This window comes from Staurois parvus, unplaced genomic scaffold (assembly GCF_062004578.1).
Source record: "Staurois parvus isolate SC_StPar_1 unplaced genomic scaffold, SC_StPar_1.0 ptg000208l, whole genome shotgun sequence".
NCBI classification, from domain to species: domain Eukaryota; kingdom Metazoa; phylum Chordata; class Amphibia; order Anura; family Ranidae; genus Staurois; species Staurois parvus.
The window spans coordinates 2,366,704-2,393,190 of record NW_028318004.1 but is presented as its reverse complement, the minus strand read 5'-3'; the positions used below and the strand labels follow the sequence as shown (position 1 = coordinate 2,393,190).

The window sequence follows — 26,487 nt, the reverse complement described above, 5'->3', positions numbered from 1 at the left end:
GGCATCATAAGGTGCACAGAAGAGGATGTTCTAGCTAAAAAGCTAGTAGGACACCTCTTGAGGTCCTTGATCCTAGACATGACTTTACCTTTTAAAAAGGATTGTAAAAACCTGACAAGATTACTTTAAGATGCACAGTTTAGATAAATTAAAATACTTTTTATTTGACTTCACAAAACTTGATTTTTATAAGTGGATTAGTAACAGAAGGCTCTCAAAGCTCAGGGATAATTTATGTGTTCTGGGGATTGTTTTAATAAATGTAAAAGACATCCATCTAGCAGTAAATTCAACTTTTAATCCATTTTTTGTTTAGATATATTTTATAGCTTACGCATAGTTTTAGATCTGACGTCAGCTGATATAGACACTTTTATTAAAGGGAAGCCCCCTTTGCTTCCTATGTGAAAGTTGCATTCTTTCCATAAATCGGCAAGCCATTAACATTGTTCTTCTGCTACTGAGGTTATTTGGGTAAAACAATAATTTTTGCTTGACTGACAGGTTCACAATTAAGGATGACATCAAAGGTGACACTGACTGAGTGATGTCACTGCAGACTTAAGTGTATGTGAACTTGCGAGTGCTTTATAAATCCATAGCCTGTTTTAAATGTAAAAAATATAAATATCGTAAGTGTCCTATAACATAACTGGCTACTAAAATCTGTACTAAAGTAATGTTATGCCAGACAGCTGCTCCTCGAGTGTTGGGTCACATGGTCGCTGCCAAGGTTCTACAGGTTCCACAGTTCTGGTTGGGCCATGCCTTTCTGATGAAGTGCTATCGCACGAAACGCGTTAAAGGGGCCTGCACGCCGTGACGTCTATTTGCACATTGAGCCCAAGCATCAGGAGTCTGTGACACATGATACCACCTTAAGGATGACGCACGCATGATGGGGACCTCTGGTTTATGTATCACATGCGTATTGAAAATACGCATCTGGTGAGTGCGCATTTTCACTATTTGTCACCAGACCACAGGATCGGGAAGTCACTAGTAACTCCTATATAGATCACTCATCACGAACTGTCACTATCTTATTAATTTATTTATTTTTAATATTTTCTTATTGTGTTATTTTTATTACCCATATGATTTGGAGAACATAAAATAACATATTTTATTGGAGTATATACTTTTTAGCATGGCACTTCTACGTATATTTATGAGGTTTATTTTTTGGTTGCCTTGCGTGCTATAGCTGCTATCATTTGAAGCGCTCAATGATTGCATTTATCTTTAAGTTCTGGTTGGGTGCTGGCAGCTGAAGGGAGCCTGGAGCAACTGGCATGAAACCTTTGCTAAGAGTTTCTTAGAATCTTATGATAGGGAACTTCCAGAGGAGGGCAGTACACAGTATTATACAGTAGTTGAAATCAACTTAAATGGTAACTCCACTTTTATTGAGAAAAAATAATGTTGGTCTGCAGATGAGTCTTTTTACCATTGCAAATAATTAATTAGCTGCATTTAGCACTTTCAACAGCTTCCTATCACTGGATAAATCTTGCCGCCTTGACCTCTGAGACATTTCCTGAATCTGCCCCTTCCTGACTAACGACACCATAAAACAACTTATTCACTTCTTGGTTATATCCCGCCTTGACTACTGCAACTCCCCCTTCACTGGCCTGCCTTTACACAGGCTATTCCCGCTTTAGTCTATTATGAATGCTGCTGTTTGACTTATAACCTTTTACTAACCAATCTTTGACTGCTGCCCCACTCTGCCAATCCCTTCACTGGCTTCCACTAGCCCAATGTATAAAATTCAAAATACAAACCACAACATACAAAGCAATACACTACACTGCCCCTAGCTACATCACCAACCTCACCTGCAGATATTGCCCACATTGTCCTCTCTGCTTCTCCCAAGACATCTTGCTCTTTAGCACCTTTGTTACCTCCTCTGACGAATGCCTCCAGAACATTTCCAGAACCTCTCCCATCCTCTGGAACTCCTTACCCCAGTATGTCAGTATGCTCTTACCCTGTCCACCTTTAGGCGATCATTGAAAACTCATTTATTCTGAAAAGCCTATCCCACCTCCACTTAAAAACTGTACCTCAACCTTCTCCATCAGATCAACCCCCATAGCTATTACCTTTGTATTCCCTCCCCCTCCCTTTGGATGGAAAGCTCCATTAGCAGGACCCTTCTTTACTGAACTGTGTTGTAATTGTACTGTCCCCTATTATATTGTAAAGCGACATTCAAACTGTGGGTGCTTAATAAATCATGTATAATAATAACAATAATAATAATAATTTTAAAAAATCCATCCAAATATTGTCATTTTGCTTTCTGCAAAACATGGTTTAGAACCTTCAATTTATCTCATTTCTGATCCCAATAACACCATTTAGCAGGACAGGAGTGAGGGTAATGCTCTCCAAACAGATGCAAACAGCGAAAAAATTTCTGAACAGCGCATTCAACCTTTCTAAAAGTGGATGGAAATGTACTCTAAGTGTGGCTATATGAATCAACAGTTTATTATTTAAATCAGAAATAAATATAGTGTACATTTTGCAATTAGGAAGATTTTTTTTTTTAATTGGCATTCTTAGGGTGTTTACTATCTAAATGTACTTATATTTGGATACGAAGATATTTTAAAATTCAGAGCTGTACTTACCAGAATGTACTGATTTTTTGCCCATCAACCCAATAAAGTTATCCAATCTGTGCCCTGAGACAAAAAACATGGATCAATCATTATTTGATAGAAATGAAGGCACATCTACATCAGATGCTGCAAATTATGAATGTTTTCAGAAATAGAAGTATTAATGGTTTATATTTATCATTTAACAAAATGAAAAGTAAACAAACAGAAGAGAAATCCAAATCAAATCAATATTTGGTGTGACCACCCTTTGCCTTCAAAATAGCATCAATTCTTCAGGTACTCTTGCACACAGTTTTTGAAGGAATTCAGAAAGTACGTTGTTCTAAACATCTTGGAGAATTAACTACAGATCTTCTGTGGATGTAGGCTGACTCAAATTCTTCTGTCTCTTCATATAATCCCAGACAGACTCCATGATGTTGAGATCAGGGCTCTTTGGAGGCTAAACTATCATTTCCAGAACTCCTTGTTCTTCTTTACACTGAAGATAGTTCTTAATGACATTGGCTGTATGTTTGGGGTTGTTGTCCTGCTGCAGAATAAATTTGGGGCCAATCACATGCTTCCCTGATGGTATAGCATGATGGATAAGTGCAGTATCTGCCTGTATTTCTCAGCATCGAGGGCACTATTGATCCTAGTCAAATATCCAACCCCATTTGAAGAAATACAGCCCCAAACTTGCAAAGAACCTCCATCATGCTTCACTGTTTCCTGCAGACACTCATTATTGTATCGCTCTCCAGCCCTTTGTGAACAAAGGTTCTCCTGCTACAGCCAAACATTTTAAATTTTGACTCATCAGTCCAGTGAACCTGCTGCCATTTTTCTGCACCCCAGTACCTATGTTTCCTTGGCTGACCAATGTGTTTATGGTCCTCAACGTTGCCTGTTTGTGCTTCTTCAAAAGAGCTTGAACAATACATCTTGAAACCCCAGTCTGCCTTTAAATCATTGCCTGGAAGAGACCTTGCTGATGCAGTATATCCATCTCGTATCTTGATGATGTTCTCAGTCTTAGCATGGTGTATGACCTGTCTGAATGGTGTATGACCTGTATGACCTATCTTCCACAGCCTCACCTTAGTAGCAGTTTTCCACCCAGTTTTAAGCCTTCTACACAGCTGTTTCTGTTTCAGATATTGACTGTGTTTCTGTCAGGGCAGGGTCACGCACTGACTGACGACAACCACCACCCACAGACCGGAGTCCCTCAGGGCGCGGAGTCTAAGTCCCAGACTGCCCTTCACCAGGGCCCCTGATGGTGGGGATGGACTTGACGCAGCCAGGAACCAGGTCGCGGCCCCCGAGACACCCCAGCTGTGGTAATGGCCGCCTCCAATGGCGTGTAGCTGGTAGGGACCAGATAGACAAAGAGTAGTTGGGCAGGCCGGGTCGATAACAATGGGACAAACGGTACAGAACGGTAGACAAGAATAACAGGTCACAGGCCGGGTTCAGCAACGGAAGGTCAGATCAATGGAAAACGCAGAGAATGGTCAGTCAAAAGCCGAGTCAGATTCCAGGAGAGCCACAAGCGTATAAACAGAGCTATAGTCACACTAACACACAAGACACGAATGCAAAGGGCACGTGCGGACAACAGGCTTATATGCGATCAACCACACCCCTCTGGGGGATGGACCGCAGAGGCCTGAAGGCATAAAAGACTCCCACCATGCTCTGCAGAAATCCAAGATGGATGCCAGCACATGGAGCAGCATAACCTCTGGGAAAAGGTAGGACCTTGACAGTTTCAACCTACATATGAAATTGATGATCATTAGCACCTGCCTGGTATATTTGGGTAATCATACACCTGACTCTAATCCTAGAAAATCCCTGATTTTGTGCAAGTGTATAAAGTGTGCAAGTACAAGAACTGATGCTGGTTTGAAGCCAAAGGGTAGTCACACCAAATATTGACTTGAATTACATTTTTCTTCTGTTTTCTCAGTTTACATTTTGTAAATGTAATCAGGGACCACATTTTACAGACATGCCTTGGATCGGAGATGTGGCTTCACATGTATCTCCAAATGCATGTTACAAAACCTTTGTTTCTAATGCTAACTGTTGAAAGAGTTTAAACTTTGTGTTTGTGTGCCAAGGTGCCATTTCCTGTAATATACAGTATCTCAACTTCATTACAAACAGCTGCTATTTCTCCAGCACCAGCGTTCCCCGCTCAGCATCTGTTAATCACGAGCCATGTGTTCAGTTCAAACATCCTGGTCCAGGTCTATGATTAGCCTTGTTATTAATCTGGGAACTGACCTATCCATCCCCCTCCCCCCCCATACTCATATCTACCTTTGGCATAATAACAAGCCTAAATCACCTATGCTGGTCAAATGGGAAAATTTAATCAAAAAGATTTAGTGGAGTATAAATGTTAACATGCAACAAAAAGGTTAAATAAAAACTGTGTTTTTATACAAAATAGAATTCAAAAGTATTGCCAAAATCTGCAAGCACATACGCATATTTGAATTAACTTTACACATCTCCTAATCTTATATGACAGCCACCCTACATAACATTACTTAATCAGCATGCTGACAGCATGTTGACCAATTGTAATAATTTTGAAGGGCCAATGCATTTTGTGGACACGTTATGCTTCAGGACCACAATGTCAATCCATACACATTGAACTGTTTAAAAATAACACTTATTCGTCATGACATATGTTTGTAAGTGTCTAAAAGTATGAATCAAATACAGTGAGTAAATGCTAAGAATATCTCCATTAGTTATATCATGACTTAGGGGATAATCCAGAAGAAATACTGATACAGACCTGAGATATAATAACATGTCAGGGCCAAAGCCTTCCTGGTAATAACCCCCAAACAGCAAAGCAAAAACACTCTACTGAAAGATTGAACACAAAGGTGTTCTGTTTACGCCTCTGTTTGGATACCACCAAGAGTATTTTAGAGGGGACGGAGTTGAACACTGAACCATCAACCTGCAGAAGAGAAGATACCTTAGATGGCGTGACAATGGCATTGTATGCTGTCACATAGACAGTCCCATCCTACACCTAGCACGCAGGTGTCTCAACCTTCCCTTCATTCCTCCACCCTCTACCTTTGTGTTCAGTCTATTCTGCAGAGTGTTCTCTTTGTGTCTCGCTGTTTGGATACCACCAAGAGTATTCCAGAGGGGAGGGAGTTAAACACTGAAATGTCAACTAGCAGAAGATACCTTAGATGGTGTAACAATGACATTGTAAGCTGTCACACAGACAGTCCCATTCCACGCCCAGCAAGCAGGTATCTCAACCCAACCAGAATGCCTACACTCTCTACCTTTATGTTCAATCTTTCTGCAGAGTGTTCTGTTTATGCCTGGATGTTAGGATACCACCAAGAGTATTCCAGAGGGGAAGAAGGATAACATGGAACAGTCAACTAACAGAGGAGAAGATACCTTAGATGGTGTAACAATGGTATTCTAGACTGTTACCTGGATAGCCACATCCTATGTCTAGCAAGCAGGTATCTCAGCCCAACTGTCATATCTCTTTCCTTTATCAATACCCACTAGGCCTACCACATGACGTGTCACTTCCATGTAACAGCCTGTTACACAATCTAAGATATCTAAAGGGAATGAAGAGGACACTGAACCATCAGATAGCAAAGGAGAAGATACCTTAGATGATGTGACAGGCTGTTACATGGAAGTAACAATTCATGTGGTAGGCCTGGTGGGGATTGATAAAGGGTGAAGGTATGACAGTTGGCTTGAGACACATACTTGCTAGATGTAGGATGTGGCTATCCATGTAACAGCCTAGAATGCCACTATTACATCAACTAAGATATCTTCTCCTCTGATAGTTGATGGTTAAGTGTCCTTTTCCATCCCCTCTAGGATATTCTCGGTGGTATCCTAACCTCTAACTCTGGCTTCAGACCTTCTACAAGAGTGTTCTGTTTATGCCTGGCTGTTTGAGGGTAGTCATGCAATTGGTGATATTACTGATGAGGCTTTGGCCCTAACATGTTTTTTGTTAAGTCTCAAGTCTGTATAGTTATTTATTCAGGTGGATCCCCTATGATAAGGCTAATGGAGATATTCATAGAATTTATTCACTGTTTGTTTTTTGTAAACTTAAGACACCACAACCAAGTGTTATTCAACATATGTGGATAGACATCATGGCCCTGGCGAAGCAGAAGAGATTCATGTAGTGTGCAAACCTCTTCAATGTATTTGTAATTGGCCAACATGCTGTAAGAATATTAAATAATATTATGAAGGATGACTGTCATATATGACTATACACTCACCGGCCACTTTCTTAGGTACACATTGCTAGTACCAGGTTGGACCCCCTTTTGCCTTCAGAACTGCCTAAATTCTTTATTGCATAGATTCAACAAGGTGTTGGAAACATTCCTCAGAGATTTTGGACCATATTGACATTAGCTACTGTTGTCTTTCTATCATCTTGAACCAGTCTGCCCATTCTCCTCTGACCTCTGACATCAACAAGCCATTTATGTCCACACAACTGCTGCCCACTGGATATTTCCTCTTTTTCGGACCATTCTCTGTAAACCCTAGAGATGGTTGTGCGTGAAAATCCCAGTAGATCAGCAATTTTTTAAATACTTAGACCAGCCCGGCTGGCACCAACAACTATGCCACAATCAAAATAACTTAAATTTCCTTTCTTCCCCATTCTGATGTTCGGTTTGAACTTCAGCCAGTCGTTTTCACCATGTCTACATGCCTAAATGCATTGAGTTGCTGCCTGATGATTGGCTGATTAGCTGTTTGTGTCACCAAGCAAGTGAACAGGTGTACCTAATAAAGTGTTTGGTGAGTGTATATAACATGATTCTAAATGTGTTTATATGTTTTAGCAATCTTTTTGTGTCAATACATTCTTTTTTTTTTATTTTTATATTATCTTTTTGTTACACTTGTTGACATTTAAAACCCTTTAAATCTCTTTGATCATATCTAATATGTATATGCAGAGGTCAGCAGTGTATTTATACAAATCTACAAACCCCTTGCTTACTGTCTGTCAAACTGGGCCATTAGAAGGCTTTCCAAGTAGAAGACCTTCCAATTTAAAATAGGGTTCTGTTCCTATAGAAAGCATATATCTTTAATTACATTTAAACATATATTTTGCAAGGATAGGAAAATGCTAATGTAATGAAATGAAGTGGTTACTCACTCTTTGGAGATGACCGTTTAAATTCTGAAAGGGTAAAAAAATGAATAACATTAGTAACTATGGAGCAAGTTTTTTGTACAAGACAAAATGGGCAGTGAGGGAGAGAGAATGTAATATAATCAGTCAAAGGAAAAGTATAATGGTTCGTTGGTCAGTTGTATTTATTTTATTTTTTAAGCTGAACTCCAGACAAACAGCCAATTACAAAAATGAAACACATATCTGGGAGCTGTCTTAGCTGCCAAAGGATCTTTATTTCTGTTCATCCAGCTTGCTTTTAGAGAATAAATGGAATGAATACCGATCTGCAGTCAGTTAAAAAAAAAATCTGTTTGGAGTTCAGATTTAGGTATATTAGTTTTTAAACTAATGAAATTTGTTTCACCCATAAATATATAAAGCACATATATACTTTAACACAGGGTGGGGTACAAAGAGGCCACTGCTTTGACTTGTTCACTTGTATGTGTAAATTTTATCTTCAGTTGTTGAGCTCTGTATACAACAGGGGACAGGGAGACATTGGGAAACAGGTCAAATAGAACCTAAAGCTCCACCTACTGTTTGGATATAAGAATACATATTATTGGCAGGCATATTTTATAATTACCTCAGTAAACAACATGAAAAAATTAATTAAATTTATTGCAATCTTGTCCATGATTAATTAAACAGATTAAATCTTAATTAAATGAATAATAATAAAAAATCTCTCTCTCGCTCTCTCTCTATGTATGTATGTGTATATATATATATATATATATATATATATATATATACACACAGGTGAAACTAAAAAAATTAGAATATCGTGCAAAAGTTCATTTATTTCAGTAATGCAACTTAAAAGGTGAAACTAATATATGAGATAGACTCATTACATGCAAAGCAAGATAGTTCAAGCCGTGATTTGTCATACTTGTGATGATTATGGCTTACAGCTCATGAAAACCCCAAATCCACAATCTCAGAAAATTTGAATATTGTGAAAAGGTGCAATATTCTCGGCTCAAAGTGTCCCACTCTAATCAGCTAACTAAGCCATAACACCTGCAAAGGGTTCCTGAGCCTTTAAATGGTCTCTCAGTCTGGTTCAGTAGGAATCCCAATCATCTCCTAGATTGTAAGCTCCAAAGAGCAGGGCCCTCAATCCCCTCATGTTTCGCATTGTATTGGTATTGTTCTGTCACATGTTCTGTCCCCCTTTGTAATGTACAGCGCTGAGCGAACTATTGGCGCTTTATAAATACTGTATAATAATAATAATAATAATGGGAAAGACTGCTGACCTGACAGTTGTGCAGAAAACCATCATTGACACCCTCCATAAGGAGGAAAAGCCTCAAAAAGTAATGGCAAAAGAAGTTGGATGTTCCCAAAGTGCTGTATCAAAGCACATTAATAGAAAGTTATGTGGAAGGGAAAAGTGTGGAAGAAAAAGGTGCACAAGCAGCAGGGATGACCGCAGCCTGGAGAGGATTGTCAGGAAAAGGCCATTCAAAAGTGTTGGGGACTTTCACAAGGAGTGGACTGAGGCTGGAGTCAGTGCATCAAGAGCCACCACACACAGACGGATCCTGGACATGGGCTTCAAATGTCGTATTCCTCTTGTCAAGCTGCTCCTGAACAACAAACAACATCAGAAGTGTCTTACCTGGGCTAAAGAAAAACAGATCTGGTCTGTTGCTCAGTGGTCCAAAGTCCTCTTTTCTGATGAGAGCAACTTTTGCATCTCATTTGGAAACCAAGGACCCCGAGTATGGAGGAAGAATGGAGAGGCACACACTGCAAGATGCTTGAAGTCCAGTGTGAAGTTTCCAGTCTGTGTTGATTTGGGGAGCCATGTCATCTGCTGGTGTTGGTCCACTGTGCTTCATTAAGTTCAGGGTCAAGGCAGCCGTCTACCAGGAGATTTTGGAGCACTTCATGCTTCCTTCCGCAGACGAGCTTTATGGGGATGACTTCATTTTCCAGCAGGACTTGGCACCTGCCCACACTGCCAAAAGCACCAAAACCTGGTTCAATGACCGTGGGATTACTGTGCTTGATTGGCCAGCAAACTCGCCTGACCTGAACCCCATAGCGAATCTATGGGGCATTGCCAAGAGAAGGATGAGAGACATGAGACCGAACAATGCAGAAGAGCTGAAGGCCGCTATTGAAGCATCCTGGTCTTCCATAACACCTCAGCAGTGCCACAGGCTGATAGCTTCCATGCCACGCTGCATTGAGGCAGTAATTGCTGCAAAAGGGGCCCAAACCAAGTACTGAATACATATGCATGCTTATAGTTTTCAGAGGTCCGATATTGTTCTATGTACAATCCTTGTTTTATTGATTCCATGTAATATTCTCATTCTCTGAGGTTGTGGATTTGGGGTTTTCATGAGCTGTAAGCCATAATCATCACAATTATGACAAATCACGGCTTGAACTATCTTGCTTTGCATGTAATGAGTCTATCTCATATATTAGTTTCACCTTTTAAGTTGCATTACTGAAATAAATGAACTTTTGCACGATATTCTAATTTTTCGAGTCACTTGTATATAGTATAAAACAGCATTAGGCTCCCTTTATAGTTTGGGGAGTTTGGGACCTCTCTAATAAGGGAGAAGTCACTATGTTCAAGTCATTATCTATGTTTCATTCCTCGAGATCAAAGAAGCACTGACTATCATACTGTGATAGGCAGGACTGAATACTAGTGCTTGGCTGTTTGAGGGAAATGGGATATTACACTAACTACCCCATCAGTAAAATTATATGAAATCTTCTTCTTACCAATGTTACCAACATTCCTTTTCCCCATGGTTCCATAGAATTTTTCTGGATTGGGTTTTCGTGCGAGTCTCAGTCGATATCTGTATATTGGTTCCTCTAGATCTACCTAAAAATCAAAGCAGAGATACATAAAATAATACCTAAAGAGGTCAGGTCCTCAAAAACTAATATATGTGTCATTGGTGGATGCTTCCCAACTCCACCCATCTGACTTGGTGTTTATGGAAGGGCCTACGTTTTGATGCTGGATTCTTTAAAGTGGTTGTAACACCTTACATAAACCCAGTGAACTGACTTCAGGTTATACACAGGGATTAAACAAATCCTTCTACAAACATAGTACCTGTTCATCTGCAAACCTCTTTTCCCTACAATCATTCAAAGTCCAGAATTTACACAGCATTTCTCAACACCAGAAGGCAGAAGACAGATAGCTGATGTCACAAACTGCAGAGCATAGAACAGAGAGCTGAGTGTAATATGAGACTTGGGCAGAGGAAAACGACACCCTACCACCTCTACACAGTCTCATAGGGAAACATGCACAGATGAGGCTGTCAATCATTGTTTGGTGGATTGTTTGCTGTTAGTGTCACTATATATAAAATAGATGCAGTGTTCTCCTAGTTAGGTTGCTAGGTAAATTTAGTTTTTGGCACCACTGTAGTGAGTGGAGTGCTTGTTGATTGTTTGGTCTGACCAGGATTCCTGAGCTGAGAGTTTGATTGCTTCCCCCTTCCTCTGCAAGAAGCTTTCAGAGCATAGGGAGGGAGATTCAAATGATCAGTTGAATATTTATCATACCTAGCCAATCCCTGGAAGGAGGCATTCAGAAGGTGGCTGAGGAGGTGATCAATGTGCAGGAGGCCTAAGCAGATGGCTCCTTCCTCATCAGGGAGGGCTTCAGTTCTCCTGGAGAGGCTGTTGTTCTTGGAAGATAGCCAGAGAGACAAGAAGCTTCAGTATATGCCTTACCGGCTGCTGGGCTGAGGGCCTGGGAAGATTGCCTGAGAATTACACTGAGGACACTGCACTGGAGTCCTGGGTCTGGGGAAGGTTCTTGTTATCTTCCTCACTAAGAATCTATCTGTGGATGCTGGGTGGCAGACAGCTCCTTGGACCCTGTGAGTAAAAACCTTACTGGGACTAATAGTTGTGCAAGTGCCAAAGGGGAACCAGTTGACAGAGGTTGCTATGTGGACTGCTGTTGTAGGGTTTTATATACACTGCTCAAAAAATTAAAGGAACACTTTAACAGAGAACTAGCATCAAGCCAATGAAACTCCATTGATCTGGTCAGTTAAGCATGAGGGGGGTTGTTAATCAGTTTCAGCTGATTTGGTGTTAATTAAATTAACAACAGGTGCACTAGATGGGTAACAATGAGACTACCCCCAAAACAGGAACGGTTTTACATGTGGAGGCCACTGACAATTTTTTCCCTACTCATCTTTTCTGACTGTTTTTCACTAATTTTGCATTTTGCTAGCGTCAGTGTCACTACTGGTAACATGAAGCATGACCTGGATCCTACAGAGGTTGCACAGGCAGTCCAAATCCTCCAGGATGGCACATCAATACGTGTCATTGCCAGAAGATTTGCTGTGTCTCCCAGCACAGTCTTAAGAGCATGGAGGCGATTCCAGGAGACAGGCAGTTACTCTAGGAGAGCTGGACAGGGCCGTAGAAGGTCCTTAACCCATCAGCAGGATTGACCTCCAGCAGGCCACTGGTGTGAATATCTCTGACCAAACCATCAGAAACAGACTTCATGAGGGTGGCATGAGGGCCCGACGTCACTGCCCGGCACCATAGAGCTCGATTGGCATTTGCCATTGAACACCAGAATTGGCAGGTCCCCCACTGTACCTTTCACAGATGAGAGCAGGTTCACCCTGAGCACATGTGACAGAGTCTGGAGAAGCCATGGAGAACGTTATGCTGCCTTAACATCATTCAGCATGACCGTTTTGGTGGTGGGTCAGTGATGGTCTGGGGAGGCATATCCATGGAGGGACGCACAGACCTCTACAGGCTAGAAAATTGCACCCTGACTTGCATTAGGTATCGAGATGAAATCCTTGGACCCACTGTCAGACCCTACACTGGTGCAGTGGGTCCTGGGTTCCTCCTGGTGCACGACAATATCCAGCCTCATGGTGGAAGAGTATGCAGACAGTTCCTGGAGGAGGAAAGAATTGATACCATTGAATGGTCCCCACGCTCCCCTGACCTAAATCCAATAGAACACCTCTGGGATATCATGTTTCGGTCCATCCGACGCAGCCAGGTTGCACCTCAGACTGTCCAGAAGCTCAGTGATATCCTGGTCCAGATCTGGGAGGAAATACCCCAGGACACCATCCATTATCTCATTAGGAGCATGCCCCAACTTTGTCAGGCATGCATACAAGCATGTGGGGGCCATACAAACCATTTTGCTGTTCTGCAATGAAATTTCAGCAAAATGGACTACCCTGCTGCATCATTTTTTCACTTTGATTTTTGGGTGTCTTTGAATTCAGTCCTCTGTAGGTTGATAATTTTCATTTCCATCAAATGATGGGGCATCCTTACATTCCTAACACATTACCCAGTCCATATCAGTATAGAAATCCAGCATGATATTTTTCTCCATTGAGATCTGTTGTGTTTTCAAAGTGTTCCTTTAATTTTTTTGAGCAGTGTATATACTGGCCATTCTCTGCTACCTCCAGAAAAGCTGCTTTGGAATATTAGAGAACATTAGAGAGAGAAGTTTGCCCTCCTACTGTTGTTACTGATCATTAGGGAGTATCCTATGACCATAAACCCTTCCCCTGTTAAAGTTCTTCAGCAATAAATACCAAAAAGACATCCCCTAGACTGAGCCTGAATTGTCAGTGTGCTTGGGACTGTGTTTGAGTGACTGGCAGCCTCTGTACTACTTTGGTAGAGCCTGTATATTTCCAGTGCCCCCTTCGGGGGTAAGTGCTACATATCCATACCTGGAATTCATCAGTAAGTGTCCTGGAGTTAGGCTTTAAGTTCTGCTTTAAATCTATTACTTTATTAGTGTAAATCAACCTTTCTCATCCTTTTCCCCCTGAGGAACCCCTAAAACAGTTTTCAGATCTCAGGGAACCCTACCAAAATCAATGAATCTGGAGACATTGGATAAAATACCTTTTACATCGTTATTCCAAAGGAAGAATAAAACCCTTACAGTGGTAATCAGAATGTCACCCTTTCAGATAGCTAAAAGATCATTGGTGTCATGCTGCTGGCTTTGCCAAGTGTTGTTGGCCCCAGAACTATACAAGCACCATCAGATTGGAGGTCAGTCAGCCACAGCTCAAGGAACCCCTAGCAACCACTGGAGGTACCTTAGGGTTCCACAGAACCCTGGTTGGGAAAGGCTGGTGTAAACTCTTTAGCCAGTGAAAGTTTGAGAGTTTTCGGATTCCAGCTTATCCGCGCCTATTACTAAACCATGATCATTGGTGCATTGACAATATTTCTAAAGCTTTGTTAGAGAAATGTCGCAGATTTGTGATTCACATTGACAATTACATGCAGTAATGGCTCATTCTTCTCTTGTCACTGTACGGCCATCTATTCAGTCACGGTGAAGCTCTTTATTTATCACAGCCTTTGTGAGATCAACTTTATCACATTTACCGTGTCAGCCACAATTAACTTCTCTGGAACAATTCCAAGAGATCCCACCACTGCAGACAACAGAGCTGGCTGCAGGAATTGTATTCTGATAATAGTCTATAAATGGGCGGTGTGCTTTGTGTTGTATTCATATATAATACATTCTAGATCTGAAGCCAGATGGAAATGATGTGTATGCAGTCTACATATATAACAATACATATATAATACAATGGAATACAGAGCACCTATACATTCATTTGTATCCCTTTCTTTTGGGTTCAATCTGCACTTGAAACTGTATTTATGAATGCTCAATGACACTTATGTACTTACTGCTTTGTTTGATTCAGTCCAAGCTATGATAGAAATGATGATTGTTATTATAGATGAACGCCGCCAAGAATTATTTCTATTGCCTACGTACATACATTGCTCCAGCAAGGCACAATATAAGTACAAATTTAATATAATAACAATAATATTAAAGTGGCTGTAAAGGTTTTTTTACCTTAATGCATCCTCTGCATTAAGGTAAAAAACTTTTTATGTGCAGCTTCCGCAACCCCCCTAAATACTTAACTGAGCCTGATCTACTGAGCTCCTGCTGCTTTCTCTCTCCCTCCTCACTGGACTCGGAGACAGCAGCAGGAACCATTGGCTCCGGCTGCTGTCAATCAAATCAAGAGATGAGGAAGCAGGGTCAAGATACACTGTGTGTCAATAGACACACATAAAGCACAGCTCATGTTCGGGCATGCATGTCTGCCACCATAGGAGGCTGCTTTCTATGGTGACACATGGAGAAGAGGAGTCCAGAGTGCCAGCAGGGGAACCCAGAGGAGGAATATTGAGGCTGTTGTGTGCAAAATCATTTCACAGAGCAGGTAAGCATAACACATTTGTTAATTTAAAAAAAGAAAAAAATTATAATACAAAAAATAGCAAAAAATAGTAATTATGTACAAAGAGGAATTTCAGCTTTAAAAAAAATTAAAGCCAGCAGTTACAAATAATGCAGCTAACTTTCCAGCCCATTGTCTTCACTGGGTCTGGTTCTTCACTGGTCTTTCAGTCCCTGGAGCTGCCATCTTGACTGTGGGAAGCCATCTATGGCTCCCCGATGCTTCACAGCCAGGTTCCCACTGCGCTTGCGCGAGACACACTGTGCTTTCTAAATGGTCCCATTGTTGCATGGGACAGGTGAGTATAGTGGGTGGGAGCATGTATTTGTCAGAAATAGGAACCCACTCCCTAAAAAAGATTTTAATAAAGAGCAAAAGGAGAGAAGCAGCACCGGTCTGAGTGTAGCACAATGGGTTTATTTGTGACAAGCAACAAATTGCACACTTACAAAATAAGCAGTAAAAAGAGACGCTCATCAAAGAAAGCCACTATCTACTGTAGGTACCTCCGACCAGGGCCACTGCACGCTGGGAGACACACTGGTAGAAGGATCCTCTGAGATTCTGGTGGCTTCCAGCATGTCTTGGATGTTCCAGAGGATATGTGGGCGTCGGGCGTGATGTCAGCACATCAGGTACTTAGCAGTGGGCATGGCATGTGTTTCGGAGCATTCGTGATCCTTCTTCGCACCTATAGTTTTAGACTATTTTCTCTCTTGGTAAATATTGACTCCCATGATCAAATGTTCTCTAGTAGGGTCACACTGATATCAGGGAGTACGAGTACCAACACTTTAAGGTCAAATACTCGCTTATATTGAGTACCAATACCTTTACTGTGTGATTTCAGCCCATAGAAAATGAATGGGATCAAGTCACACTGCAAAGAATCTCATACCATTTCAACAGGAATGCAGTGCAATTCCTGTCCAAATCGCATGCGTTTTCCCCCACTGCTCCTGTGTGATCCCAGTATAGAAAGACAGAGAATCTAAGAAGTGCAGGAACTAGCAAACAGTTTATTAACCTTTTGCGGCCTCCCAGTGTCTGGGCCTTGACGCCGAGCGGCCACACATCTGCACGCAATTAAGAAAAGCATTAGTGCTGAGAGCAGGGACGGACTGACAGCTCATGGGGCCACCAGGCAATAGGGGATCGTGGGGCTCCTGTGTCCTTGCCCATACTCAAAGCACACCCAAAAAAGCCTATAAAAGGTACCAGGGGCATTTCATGGGGCCCCCTACTGACCCTGGGCCCTCACACAGTGCCCGAGTGCTAAAATGGTCAGTCCACCCCTGGCTGAGAGTGCGTGCCCTGCGCTCTGCCAGCACACATGTCTGGTACTCATGGAAAGGTCCAGATCTCCTCTTGCGATCGAGACCTTTCCTGATCATGTGACCGCGAATCATGGCGGTCACATGACCCTAAAACCACACCCAAAAAAGCCTATAAAAGGTACCAGGGGCATTTCATGGGGCCCCCTACTGACCCCGGGCCCTCGGGCAGAGCCCAAGTGCTCAAATGGTCAGTCTGCCCCTGGCTGAGAGTGCGTGCCCTGCGCTCTCTGCCAGCACACATGTCCGGTACTCACGGAAAGGTCCAGATCTCCTCTTGCGATGGGGACCTTTCCTGATCATGTGACCGCCGTGACAGCAAATCACGGCAGTCACATGACCCTAAAACCCCGCCCCACCTCCCGGCTTCTGAAACCCTTAAAGGGCCAGGAGGCACCGGCGCCAAGGGGTTAAGGTTATAACTCACATGTTAAAAGTATATAATATATCTTGCATGTCAAACCCAAAACCACAGTTCCTTGCAGTGCTCACAGGGCCGGAGGAGATGTAATGGCAGTAAGCCCCCAAGCTGACATCACTTCCACCATATACTCACACGGATATTGGGAGCATTTGCATGGGTACTGGTGCAAGTCCTTGGTGTCCGCAACGACAACAGTATCAGAATTGGTGTAACCCTAGTTCTTAGGTCTTTTGTTCTTTTAGGATGAAATGTTAGGGAATGTTAAATTTGGTATTCTAGCAAGAATATAACCCTAGTGAGCATTTAATCCTTGAAGGTTGGGGGGGGAGTATTTTTTTTTTGTTGTGCCTGGAGTTGGGCTTCAACATTAGCTATTTATTGACATTAGCAAATATCATTTTTTGCTTGTCTAAAAGTCACACATTCACATTTGTTCAGACTGGCAGGAACCCTGTAAAACAAACACTCAAAGATTTCCAGCAATTTGGTCCATCATGTTAATGAAAATGAATTCTAATTTGTCAACACGTGCGCGGGAGGGATGGCTGCGATCACAAAGCATTTCCGTAGGTCTCGCAGCTTTTTCTGAGAACCGCTCAACCTCGGATGTCACGGGGGAAATGAAAGGTTTCTTTAAATTCCTTTCTTCTATTGTGATAATTCACAGCGCATAACAGAATGGGTTTAATTCAAGTAAATTCTGCTTAGGCAGAGAGCACTGTGAGATGAAATAAACATTAGCATCATTTAGACTTAATGGATTCCTCATCCAGCCTCTCCTACTCATCCCGGTCTCCTGATAATTCCTGTCAATTGCATCCTCTTCAATCCGTTCTTCATGGTAATCAAGACTTCATTATCATCGTCGTATTGCTTTTCTTTCTTTGTCTTTCAATGGCATCAAATTGTCTGAGGGCTCAGCTCGTTTTTACTTGTGCTTGGGGGTGGTAAAAACACATGGTTGAGGCTTTTTTCTAGTCTTTTCTTGTCCTCCCAACTGCTCCCCATTAAGCGACACAGGCAGTGGATGGGGTGTAAACATATCCAAGCTGAGATGCTTTGCTTCATGGCCGCAGCAAGAATCAAAAAGCCTTTTCCATTCTTCAGGGTGCCCACTCCAACCCCATTCAAGTTAAGAGGGCCATGCTGGGTCCTATAGTGAAGGCTTTTAGGGGTTCAAGTGGTTGTAAACGTATGAAATGAAAAACGAACAAAGCATATTCTTCTACAATGTGTGTTTGCCTCAGTCCAGAGGACATAGTGTGATTTCTGTCTGCTTGCTGCTTCCTCTGCTATCTGCATGAGTCACTTCTGACAGTTAATCCCAACAACAGACAATCCCAGGAGATTGCCCCACGTGAGCAGGTGCAGTTTATCCTCCCTTCTGTAGGTGGTGCTGCTTTACTGGCTGCTGAACAGAGGACAAGAGGAGCTTTGTTCCTCTGCAGCCCTGTAGGTGTCATATGGAAGCAGATGTCCAACTGGAAACTGGATGACCTCCATGGCCATCTTTAGTGAGGGCAATGCTAATATATAGCACTGTCCCACTGCAATTGGCACGCATTATCAATGTGGATAGAGTAGGGACAGGATTCCCACTGGTCAGAGACAGTATATTTAGTGGTAGGGAGAGGTTCCTGTTGAGGAAAGACAGAACAGGGATACTGCTATCTGGGGACTCTAGAGCTGAAAGATCTTGCTATGGGTCTGCTAAGTGTGCCTACACCAGTGCTCTGCCTATCAGATACCTCCTTCACTCAGATGCTGCTCCAGTACTGTAAGCATTATTTATGTGACACTTCAAGTGCTGCGACTGGGTTACCCTCCCTAGCGGTCTGATTATGTCCATATTTCTGTGCTCAAAGCTGTACATTTTTTTGCATGGAAATATGTTTTTTTTATTGTAGGCCTGTAATTTTTAGGAATAACTCACTGAAATCTGTCCAAACAAGAGTCTAGTAAACATCCCGGGTATGATAAAATTTGAAACATGAAATCATAAATTATAATTTAATAAATAATCATAAAAAATAATAATAATATAATACATTTAATTCAATATTATAATCAAACCAAAAACACTGAAATGTGAAATAGAGCGCCAAGTTCGCACATCACTGAGCAAAGTCGCAAAATCATTTTCAGTGTCTGATGACGAATTTCCCCCACGAATCATTATCACTCAATTCTGCAAGTGGTTCTGATTTATTATCGCTGTTCTCTAGCCGGTCTAAATTCGCTTTTGACCTAAAGGGACGCTTTTTGGACGCCATGTGATTTTAGTGTATTAGTGAATGTCACTTTTTGTCATTTTCAAATTTCCCACCAGTTCCTTCCCCCATACGTCCTGACGCTCACAGGGGACGGAACCCAGATGACAGATGCCGGCATCGGCCGGAGGACATTACAGGGGACACTGCAGGGGGGGACATTGCGGGAGCGCAGGACAAGGTAAGAGAAGAACAGATCCCAGAGCAGCACCGCATGGTAAGTCCGAGTGTAGCTCAGGGTTACCGCTTGTGATACTGAAACTTTACCCCGAGCTACACTCAGGAATACCGCCAGGGAGGTTACAGTACAGCAATGTTACTGAGAACTGTTGTACCCGAGTTGCCTGTGTTATCAATACTGATTCCAAATTGTTTTGGGACTGTTAAGTAACCACCTTGCCGCTGCCCTCCAAGTATAATTTATTACTTCTAATTAACCAAATAATATTGGTGCCACTTTACTTGGTCTATGTATGCCTTTACTCCATCTTGGGTACTAATCAACTGGCCCTGCCCGCAACTCAGTCTAGCTGGCAGCAGGGGCGGACTGACCATTTGTAAACTCGGGCACTGCCCAGGGGCCCGGGGTCAGTAGGGGGCCCCATGAGATGCTCCTGGTACCTTTTTCATAGGTTTTTTTAGTTTGGGCAAGGACACAGGGGCCCCATGATCCCCTATTGCCTGGGGGCCCCAATGAGTTGTCAGTCTGCCCCTGGCTGGCAGGATATGCCTCATACTTTGGCTGGCATGGACAGGGGGTCTGGGGACCAGTATTTCAACCTTAGGAACAGCTTTAGTGCTAATCTCAAAGTCCAATGGCTCTAATGTCTTTCTGATGAAGTTAGAAGAGAGACTGGAAGATGCAGAATGCCCATAACAGGTGTCCATCAAGCTGATTGCAGAGTTAGCTATTAATTCCCTGAAGGATGATCCCCACCAAGTTATCATGGAACTGCTGGAGGAGGAATGCAATAGCTTGGAGCCAATACAGGCATGGCTGGAAGGCCTATTTGGGGAGAAGGTTACTCTTACTGAGCTGAGACTCCGATTCTTCGTTCATAGATAGCAAGAAGGTGAGACCTTTATTCACTTAGCAGTAGTAAAAAAGAAAAGAAAGTGCAAAAAATTTAATATAAATGTAAATAAATAAACAGAAATAATAATAGTGTCTAAATCTAAACACAGCACAAAAACTTAATATAGATATAATAAAAATATATAAAATAATATTAGTGTCCAAATCAAAACAATAAAGAAAGTCCCAACCCAAAAATTTTTAAAATGTTCCACGTCCAATGTGCTCCAAAAGAAATAGTGATGGATCTCGTGCAAAGGAAACTTCAGTGTATTGACACCCTCTGTGACAACCAGGGGCGGACTGACCATTTGGAAACTCGGGCACTGCCCGAGGGCCCGGGTCAGTAGGGGGCCCCATGAGATGCCCCTGGTACCTTTTTCATAGGCTTTTTTGAGTTTGGGCAAGGAGACAGGGGCCCCATGATCCCCTATTGCCCGAGGGCCCCATGAGTTGTCAGTCCGCCACTGGTGACAACCAATATATATTGCACTCACCAAATGTAATGGACTCTCAAAAGTTTAAGAGTCAAAAACATTTTTTGGATAATGAATATCCTGTCAATAGGGACCTCCACCATTCAGAAAGATGCTCCAATAAAAGGATTTTCCACACAATTTGCTCATTCAATATTTTTTTTTGGGCAGAGTATCCACTTTTACATTTTCATAAATACAAAAGCTGCAAGTTTCTTCTCATGCAAAGTAAATGTGATAACGAACTGGCCCTGTCTGTTGACAGCACAGATGGACCTATGACTGCCCACACTACCCAGTATGATTACACCACAGTGATGAAACTTGCAGCTTTTGAATTTATGAAAATGTAAAAGTGGATACGCTGCCCTAAAACAAATGTTGATTGAGCAAATTGTGTGGAAAACCCTTTTATTGGAGCATCTTTCTGGATGGTGGAGGTCCCTATCGACAGGATATTCATTATCCAAAAAGCGGTTTTGACTCTTAAACTTTTGAGAGTCCATTATATTTGGTGAGTGCAATATATATTGGTTGTCACAGAGGGTGTCAATACACTGAAGTTTCCTTTGCACAAGATCCATCACTATTGCTTTTGGAGCACATTGAATGTGGAACATTTTAAAATTGTTTGGATTGGGACTTTCTTTATTGTTTTGATTTGGACACTAATATTATTTTATATTTATATATTTTTATTTTTTTTATATTTATATTAAGTTTTTGTGCTGTGTTTACATTTAGACACTATTATTATTTATGTTTATTTATATTTATATTAAGTTTTTGTGCTGTGTTTAGATTTAGACACTATTATTATTTATGTTTATTTATTTATATTTATATTAAGTTTTTGTGCTGTGTTTAGATTTAGACACTATTATTATTTATGTTTATTTATTTATTTATATTTATATTAAGTTTTTGTGCTGTGTTAAGATTTAGACACTATTATTATTTATGTTTATTTATTTATATTAAGTTTTTGTGCTCTGTTTAGATTTAGACAATATTATTATTTATGTTTATTTATTTATATTAATATTAAGTTTTTTGCGCTTTTTTTTTTACACATTTCTGTTTGATTATTGGTCAACAAGGAGCAGCAGCATTGGTTGGTGATTTAAATTTGGCGCAGGTTTTGGTTGATTATTTCACTTCGCACAGGGGTAGGCAACCTGCGGCTCTCCAGCTGTTGCAGGACTACAAGTTCCATCATGCCTCTGCAAGTCATAGCTGTAACTGCCAGTTTTGTAATGTTGCAATGCCTCATGGGAAATGTAGTTCCACAACAGCTAGAGAGGGTTACCTACCCCTGACTTAGCAGTAGCCCTGCAGAAATTACGGAAACAACTGGCAAAAAAGGACCTTCAGCAGTGTGGTGATATCTTGACAAGCTATTATAAGACCAATTCACTGGAGGGGTAAGCACTGGCCCTGTGAGGGAATCCCTGCAAAAATGGGTGAAGTCCCAACCTCTCCTCACCTTCAATGATGTGGTGGTGGAAGCGGTGGCCCGGGAACAAGAGGGCATGGAAACCACTGTAGCTGGTGTGCCTTAGAGAAGAGAAGGCAGCGGTCCCTTCCCCTTTGTCTGCTCAACAGACAGCTATATGGGAGCTAACACAGAATATGGCCTCCATGCAGGGGCGGACTGACAACTCATGGGGCCCCCAGGCAGTAGGGGATCATGGGGCCCCTGTGTCCTTGCCCAAACTAAAAAAAGCCTATGAAAAAGGTACCAGGGGCCCCTACTGACCCCGGGCCATCGGGCAGTGCCCAAGTTTCCAAATGGTCAGTCCGCCCCTGACTCCATGTAACAAGAGATGACTCCAATCAAACAGGAGTTAGTCCAGTTTTGTTAAGGAGGTTTAAGTGGTGTCCATAAGCCTGTTACCCAGCATACTGTCTCCGGGGACTTTGATCAATTCCAGATGCATTATGATGGATTTACTAAATTGATTAATATTGTCTCTTTTGGGAATGTGGTTGGTGCCAGAAGGACTTCTCTGGGTTAGAAATAGTGGAATAAAAGGTAACTAAACATAACTGTGAGGGTAAAGATCACAAATACAACGTTGCAATGGTGAACTGAGGCTTTCATGATCTTACAGCTTGCAGGAGTAAGGGCCGGTTCACATATGTGAAGTGAATTCTAGGCAAACCACCACTGAACTCTATAGAACTTGCGTTTTGATGAAAGCACATCAAAGATGCAACATGCATTTTTTTTTCAACACACTACACCTAAAATGGTCGGGTGTAATTTCAGGCAAAAAGCAAAATACATGGAAATACATTTACTGGTTCTGTTTTACCTGCCAAATGATTTGTATTTCTGTCCCTCCAGTTCTGAGATTTACATCGCACTGCCGTATGGTACAACTGTATCTGGTAGGGCAGAGGACCTGATTTTTGTCTGCTGCAGTTCAGTAACACTTAATCCCCGTTCACACCTGGGCGTTTGCGATTCTGCCTGCGATCCCAAAATGCTCAGCAAAACCAACAAATTGCAGCACTCTTGTTCAGGTGTCATTAATTTTTAATAGGACCTAAACACGAGGGCAGTTCTGTCATGATTGTCGCACGAACCTTGTCACCCAGCAGAAGCCGCTGCTCCTTTTTGAGGGACAAGCTTCACTCGATGCGGTTTGCCTTGATTGCAGCGCAATTTATCATGTGACAATTGCGACAGAACATCACTCGCGTTTAGTTTATTAAAAATTAATTTATGAAAATGTATTAAACAAGTAATATTATTATTAATATAATATAATTCATATAATATACTTAATATTTATTTATTATATTATTATGAATTTAATAAAAATTAAGTTTAGTTATTTAAAAAATGAAGGGTATCTGAGCAAGCATAGTGTGATTTGTCAGTTTTGAAGAGCGTTTTGGGATCATGGGAAAAATTGCGGAGATTCTGCTTGCAATCGCAAATACTCAGGTGTGAATGGAGCCTTTCAGATTTTGTCCCTCTCCCTAGCCTGTGACTGTACAGTGAAAAGAGAAGCAGCAGACTGATGAGCTCATCTCTCTGTCACTCTGCTCTCTCCTACTATCGACATGCTTCTTACTAGCACTAGAGAACTGAAGTACAGCTGATTGATGCCTTATGCTTCTTCTCCCTGCCCAATCTGAGCTCTGCTGTACAGATGATAATACCATGTCAAATTTAGGTACTAACAACACTGCTTAGCTATAGAAAATACATTCATTTCTATCTATTATACCTGCCTGGAGTACAACTTTAAAATTAAAGTTAAACAACTCTGATCAGCAAAAGAATGGTTGGTCAGTCCTAGATCAGTGCTTGAACCCTTACATTCAGATGTCCATAGAAGTATTCCAGCAGCCTTACCTGATTTAATTCACTTTCTGGCCATAAACTGCCTTCGGTCCACTCCATCTCCTCCGCCAGTAACTGTGTTGTAGAGAGGAAGAATACTAGACAGGCTACTACAAGGTTCATATCGGTGTCCTGGTCTTCTCCTTCCCAGGGGTAGCACGTCGCTCCTTAAAAGCAACAGAACAGTTGTGATGATTTATGTATCAGTCGGACTTATATAGTGCACAGTAAAGTGCGTAGAACCATTGACATCACTGCTGTCTTCAAAGAAGCTCCCAGTCTAAGTCTTCCGCAGTCACACACACTCCTACCAATCTGTTTATGAACCAAATACGTTAATTCTGTATCATGGGAATAATGTAGTAACTCCAGTATTCTTAGGAAAACCATCAAACTCAAGGAGAACCTTCAACCCTATGTAGAAGGTGCCCTGATGAGGGTGGAACTGGGATCATGACTCTATAACCCAAGAGTTCCAATCCTTTAGTATCCAATTAAAGGGGCTTTGTGCAAAAAAACAGGTTTAAAAGGCCACTACTCAACTCAAGGAGCCTAAAGTGCATTACCACCTTTGCAGTCAATTTTGTGAAATCCCCATCATATGTTTTTTATGCATTCCCATTCACATAGCAAACCTGAAAATAACTTTTTAAAGAATATTTCTTAACTTTCTAGTTGTTTTTTTTTTTTGGAGAGGGATTATTCATAGGATTCTTTAACCACTTGCCTACAGGGCACTTATACCCCCTTCTTTACCAGGCCAATTTTCAGCTTTCAGCGCTGTCGCATTTTGAATGACAATTACGCGGTCATGCAAAATTGTACCCACATGAAATTTTTATCATTTTTTTCTCACAAATAGAGATTTCTTTTGGTGGTATTTAATCGCCGCTGGGTGCTTTACTTTTTGCGCTATAAACAAAAAAATTTGCAAATAATTTGAAAAAAAAAAAGTTTCTTTGTTTCTATTATTTCTATTATTTCAAACAGGTAATTTTTCTCCTTCACTGATGTGCGTTGATGAGGCAGCACTGATGGGCACTAATAGGTGGCACTGATGGGCACTGATAGGCAGCACTGAAGGACACTGATAGATGGCACTGATAGGCAGCACTAATGAGGTGGCACGGATATGCGGCACTGATATGCGGCACTGATAGGTGACACTGATGATGGGTACTGATAGACAGCACTGATAGGTGGCACTGACTGGCATCACTACTGGGCACTGACTGGCGGCACTGACTGGCACAATTGCTGGGCACTAACTGGTGGCACTGACTGGCAGCACTGCTGGGCACAGGTGGGTGGCACTGGTGGGTGGGCACTGGTGGGTGGCACTGGGCACAGGTGGGTGGCACTGGGCACAGGTGGGTGACACTGCTGGGTGGCACAGGTGGGGACACTGCTGGGCACAGGTGGGCGGAACTTGTGGGTGGCACTGCTGGGCACCGATCATCAGGTCACTGATCATCAGTGCCCTGATGATCGGTGCCGATCCCTGCTCTAACAACTGCCGGTTCTCGGCAGTACTTTCCTTACGATCTGACTGCGTGAGGAAAGTGCAGCCGAGAACCGGCAATGGCATTTCCCTGTGATCAGCATGTCATTGGACATGGCTGATCACGTGGTAAAAGGCCGCTGTGATTGGCCTTTTACCACATCACGTGATCAGCTGTATCTGTAGGACACAGCGATCACGGAGATTGCCGGGTGTTAAGCAATGTGTATTTCTCAGGATAGTTTTCAATGTGCAATTGGGGGACAGTTTTTTTTTTTTAAAGTTCCTTGACTTATTTATTACGGGTACTTATATAGGTCTGTCAATTTTACGCAGCGCTTTACATATATATATTGTACATTCACATCAGTCCCTAACCCTCAAAGAGCATGTAATCTAAGGTCCCTAACAGGGGCGGACTGACCATTTGGAAACTTGGGCACTGCCCGAGGGCCCGGGGTCAGTAGAGGGCCCCATGAGATGCCCATGGTTCCTTTTTCATAGGCTTTTTTGAGTTTGTGCAAGGACACAGGGGCCCCATAATCCCCTATTGCCCGGGGTCCCCATGAGTTGTCAGTCCGCCCCTGGTCCCTAACTTACCAATTAACCTACCAGCGTCGCTGTGGAGTGTAGGAGGAAACCGGTGTACCTGGAGGAAACCAACGCAGGCACAGGGAGAACATGCAAACTCCAGGGAGGTGGTGCCAACGATCCTAGTACTGCCAACCATTTAGCCGCTGTGTTGCCCTCTTGATGTACAATGCTCTCCCAAGTCTTGAGATCTCCTTCCATTGGCATCCCTTTAACAGGGTCTTTATGCCTGGGGGGAAGGAAGGACACCCCGATCATATGACCACTGTGATTGGCTGTCTC

At 42.1% G+C, this 26,487-nt stretch overlaps 1 protein-coding gene across 1 annotated transcript in view; it reads right to left on the bottom strand.

Moving 5' to 3' along the window:
- LOC149461202 (protachykinin-1-like) overlaps positions 1-26,487 on the bottom strand; it is a 47,133-nt gene that overhangs the window by 10,304 nt on the left and 10,342 nt on the right. Inside the window, exons 2-5 of the mRNA XM_089678670.1 lie at positions 24,126-24,280; positions 10,633-10,738; positions 7,849-7,872; positions 2,649-2,702 (exon numbers count right to left, since the gene is read on the bottom strand). Of these exons, the coding sequence (XP_089534796.1) occupies positions 2,649-2,702; positions 7,849-7,872; positions 10,633-10,738; positions 24,126-24,236 (295 nt within the window). The 5' untranslated portion in view covers positions 24,237-24,280. The remainder of the gene's footprint in view (positions 1-2,648; positions 2,703-7,848; positions 7,873-10,632; positions 10,739-24,125; positions 24,281-26,487) is intronic.